Here is an 8,451-nt window from a genome sequence, read left to right as displayed (position 1 = left end):
TTTTAAAAGATCTGAGGATTTAACACTTGCATGTATATATTTGCAGAATATTATAATTAGTGGTAAATAGTTGTAAATTTACATTGGACCAACTAAAAACATGTGTTTCCCCATAACTAAGATGGCGCTGATAATGTGTTTCCCCATAACTAAGATGGAGGTTATAAAACATGTGTTTCTCCATAACTAAGATGGAGCTGATGGAGTTGATGTGTTTCTCCATAACTAAGATGGAGCTGATGGAGTTGATGTGTTTCTCCATAACTAAGATGGAGCTGATGGAGTTGATGTGTTTCTCCATAACTAAGATGGTGCTGATGTGTTTCTCCATAACTAAGATGGAGCTGATGGAGTTGATGTGTTTCTCCATAACTAAGATGGAGCTGATGGAGTTGATGTGTTTCTCCATAACTAAGATGGTGCTGATGTGTTTCTCCATAACTAAGATGGAGCTGATGGAGTTGATGTGTTTCCCCATAACTAAGATGGTGCTGATGTGTTTCTCCATAACTAAGATGGTGCTGATGTGTTTCTCCATAACTAAGATGGAACTGATGGAGTTGATATGTTTCCCCATAACTAAGATGGCGCTGATGTGTTTCTCCATAACTAAGATGACGCTGATGTGTTTCTCCATAACTAAGATGGAACTGATGTATGAGTTCACGAGTGCTCACCTGGCTGTATGGGTTGTATCGGTTGTCATAGTTACGGTGGAAGGCCAGCCTCAGGTATGTTCCCACGGCGTCCACGTGCACTGACTTGAGTTCCCGAGCTCTAAAGCCCGTCTTCTCATTGTCTGACAAGGAGACGTACCTGCTGGGACAAGGACCAGTGGTCAGACCCCTCACCTTTCAGTTAACACACCAGGCTCTCATTAGCAAACATTGGCAAACCTCCACCAGGCACACTATAGGTCAGCCAAGGGTCAGAGAAAGCTTGGGGATCTAAATTTCTATGTTTGGGCTAAATCTTGTAACTGAAGGAACAGAGAGGGACTCATTAAACACGATCTCGATTCGATTTAAATTTCCGATTTTTAAAGTCACAATTCAATTTTTAAATTATATTACTATTAATGCATTTCTTATGTTGTTTACTTTTCTTGCCTTATATTCAGTTCTGATTTTTTTTTTTTTAGGGGTCTGGTACCGGAGATGTTAGCGACTTCTTTAGCTGCACTGCATAAGGCTGCAACTAGCAATTATGTTTCATAGTTTAATAATCAGTCAATTATATTTTCAATTAAGCGATTAGTTGTTTGACCTATAAAATGACAGAAAAAAACATGACTATGTTCTAAAATACCTTGTTTTGTACACATGCCTAGTTTAGTCATAGAGGAGTATGTGAAGCGGAAAATATCTAAGTTTAAAAGGCTGCAATCAGAGGATTTTTATAATCTTCCTTTAAAAAAAAATTGTTGGCGAATAATTTAACAGTTGATAACTAATTGATTAATCAATGAAGAGTTGCAGGACATGAGCAACATATTGATACAACTGAAGAGCAGAATGATCATGAGTGCGGAATGAGGTAACAGCATGGTGTCGTGGCACGAGGCCCACTGTTGGAGATTTATTTGTGCTTACAAACGTCCAAAACTCACTTATTTGATTATGGTCACAAACATGTGGAGGGAAAAGCTTTCTATGTTCAAAAGTGCATCCATGAGGCATTTCTCATATCCAAACAGAAAGTGTCATGTGAGTCCCAGTCAAGCTCTGGTTCTGAGTAACAAATGCTCTCGCAGACAGTTCTAGGGGGGCTCTGTTGTTCATGAATTAAGCCTGAATTTCCCTCTGGGGATCAATAAAGTATCTATCTATCTAGCCCTATACTCCAAAAATCAGTCCAGGACTAGGCTTAATCCATTTGCAAGAAACTATACTAAATTAAAAAATCAATATTTATATTTGCTAGGGTTGAAGAAGAAAGCCGGTTCTGGCTCTCGGATCCACTCACCCGAGCCTGCGGAAGTGCTCGGAGAGGCTGGTCAAGCCCTGTGGGCTTGGAGTCCGGTCGGCGACGTAGAACTCGATCATGGAGGGGATGAGGTACTGGTGGGCCAGCAGCTGAAGCTTCCGAATGCGACAGCGCTCTGCCATCTGCAGAGTGACCTCCTGAGGGTACGGGCAGTACCTGCACACACACCAGCAACGTTACACACACTCAATATACACAATATACACTACCTCACAACGCACACCAGCAACGTTACACACACTCAATATACACAATATACACTACCTCACAACGCACACCAGCAGCGTTACACACACTCAATATACACAATATACACTACCTCACAACGCACACCAGCAACGTTACACACACTCAATATACACAATATACACTACCTCACAACGCACACCAGCAACAGTAAGATACACAAGTTTATACAAGTATATTTATATAGCGCATTAACAAGTTTAATTATATAACACAAGTTTATTTATATAGCGCATTTCATACAAAGTCAAAGTCAAAGTCTGCTTTATTGTCAATTTCTTCACATGTCAAGACATACAAAGAGATCGAAATTTCGTTTCCCACTATCCCACGGTGGAGACAAGACATATTTTACCAATTAGGTCCACAGACAAACATAACATTCAAGTAAACAATATAAAAAGTAAATAAGAAGGCACATACAATGAAGAAATACACAGAGGTCATTCAATGTGCTTTACATAAACAAAACCAAACAAAAATAACAAATAAAAGCATAGAAAGGCAATATAGTCAAAGAATAGTTAAAAGGTAAATATCATAATAAAAAGAAAACATAAAACACAAGGTAAAATAATTTAAAAATAAAAGAATAATTAGTAAGCAAAAAACAAAGGCAAAAGTAGTAAAAAAAGTAATAAAAGACAAGGTAGAATAATTATCAAGGCAGATTCAGAATTTGTAAATCGGCACAGTTAGCAGAAAGCATCTGAGAACAGTTTGGTCTTAAGTCTAGATTTAAAACTGGCTACAGTTGGGGCCTTTTTGATGTCATCCGAAAGTTGGTTCCACAGCTGAGCCGCATAGCAGCTTTTCACCATGTTTAGTTCTAACAGTACAGTAGGTTTTACTAGCAGGTTTTTCACCTGGGACCTGAGAGGACAAGAAGGTGTGTACTGCTGAAGCATGTCTGACAGGTATTTAGGTCCTGCTCCATTTACTGATTTATAAACAAGCAATAGTGCTTTAAAGTCAATTCTGTGACTTACTGGAAGCCAGTGCAAGGACTTAAGAATTGGAGTAATGTGGTCAGTTCTTTTAGTTTTTGTTAGAATCCTAGCTGCTGCATTTTGTATCACCTGAAGCTGTTTAATAGTCTTGTTAGAAAGGCCTGTGAACAGTCCATTGCAGTAATCAACCCTGCTGGAGATAAATGCATGAATGAGTTTTTCTAAGTCATATTTTGACCTCTGAGTTTGGCAATATTTTTGAGGTGGTAAAAAGCTGATTTAGTTATCGCTTTCATGTGGCTGTTGAAATTTAGATCACTGTCAATTAATACACCAAGATTTTTAACTGTATCCTTTGCCTTCAACCCTTTTGTGTCAAGGAGAGTGGCAACCCCAAGTCTTTCTTCCTTTTTACCAAATATAATTACTTCAGTTTTTTCTTTGTTCAGCTGAAGAAAATTTTGAGACATCCAGGTGTTGATTTGTTCTATACACTGACACATAGATTCAAGAGGACCATAGTCGTTTGGTGACAGAGCTAAGTAAATTTGTGTGTCATCTGCATAGCTATGATATGAAATCAAATTATTTTGGATGATTTGTCCAAGTGGGAGCATATAGAGGTTGAATAATAGTGGCCCCAAGATCGACCCCTGGGGAACACCACAGGTCAAGGACGTTGGTGTTGAGGTACAGTTTCCGATGGCAACAAAGAAGCTCCTTTCTTGTAGATATGATTTTAGCCAGCTCATAACTATGCCTGTAAATTCAACCCAGTGTTTTAGTCTGTGTAGTAAAATATTGTGATCAACAGTGTCAAATGCTGCACTAAGGTCCAGTAGCACTAGGACTGATGTTTTACCTGAATCTGTGTTGAGGCGTATGTCATTGGAAACTTTAATGAGAGCTGTTTCAGTGCTGTGATTTGCCCGAAAACCAGACTGAAAGTAATCAAAATACCCATTTGATGTTAGGAAGGTGGTTAATTGATTAGACTACTTTTTCAATCATTTTGCCAATAAAAGGTAGATTGGATATGGGCCTGTAATTGTTTAGCATGGAGGCATCCAGGTTATTCTTCTTGAGAAGTGGCTTTACAACAGCTGTTTTCAGTGACTTAGGAAAAGTGCCAGCAGTGATACATTTACAATTTGAAGGACATCCGCCGCAATGAGGTGAAAAACAGTTTTGAAGAAATTGGTAGGCAGAGTGTCTAAGACACATGTGGAAGAGCTGAGATTCTGTACCGTTTTTTCAAGCGTTTCGTAGTCTATCAAGCTGAATTCTGACATCAAGTTTAGTTTCCCTCTGTTTGTTGCTGGAAGTTTAGGTTGTTGAATTTGTAATTGAGCAGATATGTTGAGTCTCATTTTGTCAATTATACCTTTAAAAAAAGACCAGCAACAGTAAGAAGATACAATACTGTACCTCACATAGACCAGCAACACTAAGATACAATACCTCACATAGACCAGCAACACTAAGATACAATACTGTACCTCACATAGACCAGCAACACTAAGATACAATACTATACCTCACATAGTGTGCAAGAACTCAATGTGTGCAAGTAAACGGCACGTTATCTACATCACTTGCCACTACCATGGGAGTGCCACAGGGGTCAATTCTAGGCCCTCTGCTCTTTTGCTTGTATATCAATGACCTGCCTTCTGTGTGCAAGAGCATAGATATTATTATGGATGCTGATGACACTGTTTTGCAAGAGCATAGATATTAGTATGGATGCTGATGACACTGTTTTGCAAGAGCATAGATATTATTATGGATGCTGATGACACTGTTTTGCAAGAGCATAGATATTATTATGTATGCTGATGACACTGTTCTGTATGTCCATGGGAGAAGTGCAACAGATGTGGCAAACAAGCTAACAAGTGTTATGAGCAGGGTTACTGACTGGTTACAAGATTCATGCCTTACATTGAATGTTGAAAAGACTGTATCTATGTTCTTTACCATTGGATCTAAACCCAAGACCTATCCCAAAATTTCAGTAAATCAGCAAAACATAAAACATGTAGAGAAATTTAAATATTTGGGAGTAACTCTTGATTCTAAACTTTCAAAGATCATGTTAAAAACTTGTGCAATACACTGAAATTTAATTTAGCAATAAGAAATTCTCTTAACACTGAGGCATCTAGTGCATACCTACAAGCAATGATCATCCCTCACCTTCTATACTGCATCACATCCTGGTCTCAGGCAAGTAAAACCGTGATAAAACCTTTAGAATCTTTGTACAAAAACTGCCTTAAAATCCATGACAAAAAGACACACTATTATCATCACTGTCATATACTGGCCAAATATAGTTTATTGAGTTTTGAAAATCTAATGAAACACTCAAATGTGTCTTTACTACATAAAATAATTTACAGTGCTACTGCTCACCCTTTGAAAAAGTTTGTAACACTCTGCTCTGAAAATTCTGAGCGAACTACACAACGTGTCACAAGGAGGGAGTGTAGCATCCCTCGTCGTAAAACCCAATTTGGGAGTTCGTCTTTCTCATGTGTGGCCATGAGACAGTGGAATGCCCTCCCCACAGAATACATATTATGTACAAATGCTCATACCTTTTTATGCTTGACTAAGAGGTGGATGTTAAGTAGACAAGTTTGCACACATTTTTAAGATGTTGTGTGTGTGTGTGTGTGGGGGGGGGGGGGGGGGGTTGTGTGTGTGTGTGTGTCTGCGTGTGTGTGGAGCTGGATAGTACTAAACAGGCTTTAGTTGAATGTGTATGCTGGTGAGGGGGGTAAGAGAGTGTAAGTGGGCTGCTGGCGTCCATGTTTCTGCTGTAGACTGCTTGTTTGTAAAATACTATGGCCATCACATCATCTTTAGTCCTATGGAATTTATTTATGTTACTGTTATTTTATGTTTTTATACTTGCCCAGGGACTACAGGTGCAAATTAGCAATTGCTGCTACAACCTGGCCCAAGACATATTTTCCTGGATCCCAGGATAAATGTTATTTTGTGCATTGTCCCTGATTCAAATACAGTAAATAGATTTCCATTCCATTCCATTCCATAGACCAGCAACACTAAGATACAATACCTCACATAGACCAGCAACACTAAGATACAATACTGTACCTCACATAGACCAGCAACACTAAGATACAATACCTCACATAGACCAGCAATGGCTAAATATGCTAGTTATCCTTATCTAATGATTATGTTGAATATGTACTATAAATACTATATTATACTATATATAGTAGTTATCCATATCTAAATACTATATTATACTATATAGTAGTTATCCATATCTAAATACTATATTATACTATATATACTAGTTAACCATATCTAAATACTATATTATACTATATAGTAGTTATCCATATCTAAAGTCCCCATGGCATATTATGTCCAACACAACTTGGTCTCTCTTCTCCAGGGAGAGATGCCCTGCCCTGGCCCAGCCAGGTCCAGTCTTACCTGTCGGACCTCCAGCCATTGACGGTGGGGGCATGGATCATCAGCTCCTTGGGGCTGTAGCCATCTTCGTGGCCAGAGGAGCTGACCACTACAAACCCTATCTTGCGTGGCATCGTGCTCCTGAATGCTGAAATGAAGACGGACACGTTTAGGGGAGTGGCACAGTGGGGACGGCATACATGGGTATTTGGTGTTCATATAGTGGACATGCACCTGTTATTGATGTGTAATGATTATGGATGTGTAGGGTATGTTGCTGGCTATAAAAGTATTGTAAATTAGAGATAGCCTAGACTGTCACTGTTCTCACAGAATGGTTTGCTACGACATCATGTTTCACATGTCAGGAATACCATTTAATTGCTACAAGCCGCACATTCATCAACAACTGAAGCTACAAGGAAGCAATTGATGATTAAAAATACTCTACATACAGTATACAGTAGCTAGGAAGAACCAGAAACAAACCAGGGACCTTCTGATTCCCACACGTCTGCTCTGCATCACTGTTAGCCGCATCAATGTTTCCAATGTTTCCGGCATTAAGCCGCCTTCACACTGCATAGGCTATGCATTAAGCCGCCTTCACACTGCATAGGCTATGCATTAAGCCGTCTTCACACTGCATAGGCTATGCATTAAGCCGTCTTCACACTGCACTGCAATACGAAGGCGGAACATGGTGTTTGTGGTAACTATGTGCACAATAGGGTGACTGGGTGTCAGTGTGCCAGGGTTATGAGTATGTGAGCCGCTATACAGACTGTGACAACAAGTTTCCCCTGCAGACAATAAAGACTATCTCTGCAGGTTCAATGAAACTGTATCTGCCTAGGGAGTGCTGAGACAATGGCTATAGGACAATTTCTTTTGATACTGACAAGACATTTGAAAGCAATTGGTGGTCCCATTTGAGCAAGCTCATTTTGTTATTATGATGGTCTTTACATGTAATGCTTGTTGAAAAAGTATAACAGAATCTTCATTATGTAAAAGTAGCCTAGTCTAGTAGGCTACACAAATGTAAACAAATGTCCATCTGGGCCAATAAGACAAGTAGCCTAGGTCTCTTAGTTGCGCGGAGGTGAACTGGGCGACTTAGACTGATGACAGGGTGGCTCAGCCTACATTAATCAGTGAATGAACAGCTGCCTAATCCGGCTGTCACTTCTTGTAGGGTTGGGGAGACGTTTAACTGTTGCTGTCATTAAGGCGTTTCATCGGAAGGTTCGCAGCACAATTTAATACATTTCTTACACCTTTTTGAAACCACATGTACCTGTCTATCAGTCCAGTTTGTTTTGTTGTACTTTGCCGTCTATATTATATTCTTTGCAGTCACTGGGGGACAAGCTAGCTTGCATTTTTGTGAAAAGAACCGGTTAAAGAAGACGTTGTTTGTATTCAATTTCAGTAAACCACGTTAGTTACAGTACTTCTACATGATAGGTATTCATCAGGTTGCAATTACATAAAAAAGAGATACATGAATAACTTATATTAAGAAATATTTACCCGGTCACAGTGTCCCCGTGTCAGTCCCATCTCATCTCCATAACCACCGTTTGACAACTAATCGGCACGCATGTCTTGTTTGGATTCGCGGTGGTTTATGGGATATGTAGTGAAGATGTAGACTGACTGTCGAGAGTTATCAAATCCAGAGCCGTATGGCTCTGATCAAATCTAGATTACGTGTCTATTTAGCAGACATTTGAACATTATCCTTTAAATATATATATTTTATAGTTCTTAAAAATATGAAAGTAGACATTGAATTTGAATTAAC

General features: G+C 39.2%; 1 protein-coding gene across 2 annotated transcripts in view; it reads right to left on the bottom strand.

Moving 5' to 3' along the window:
• The window catches only part of cep104 (centrosomal protein 104), a 75,793-nt gene extending 67,509 nt beyond the window's left edge, over window positions 1-8,284 (bottom strand). For both annotated transcript variants that reach the window (XM_042097482.1, XM_042097483.1), the window contains exons 1-4: window positions 8,178-8,284; window positions 6,663-6,789; window positions 1,966-2,142; window positions 678-816 (exon numbers count right to left, since the gene is read on the bottom strand). In XM_042097482.1, coding sequence (XP_041953416.1) covers window positions 678-816; window positions 1,966-2,142; window positions 6,663-6,775 — 429 coding nt within the window. In that variant the 5' untranslated portion in view covers window positions 6,776-6,789; window positions 8,178-8,284. The remainder of the gene's footprint in view (window positions 1-677; window positions 817-1,965; window positions 2,143-6,662; window positions 6,790-8,177) is intronic.
• Between the last annotated feature and the right edge of the window lie 167 nt (window positions 8,285-8,451).

This window comes from Alosa sapidissima, chromosome 7 (genome assembly GCF_018492685.1).
Source record: "Alosa sapidissima isolate fAloSap1 chromosome 7, fAloSap1.pri, whole genome shotgun sequence".
Lineage (NCBI taxonomy): Eukaryota > Metazoa > Chordata > Actinopteri > Clupeiformes > Clupeidae > Alosa > Alosa sapidissima.
The sequence above is the reverse complement of the archived record's forward strand: the minus strand, read 5'-3'. Positions and strand labels throughout refer to the sequence as shown.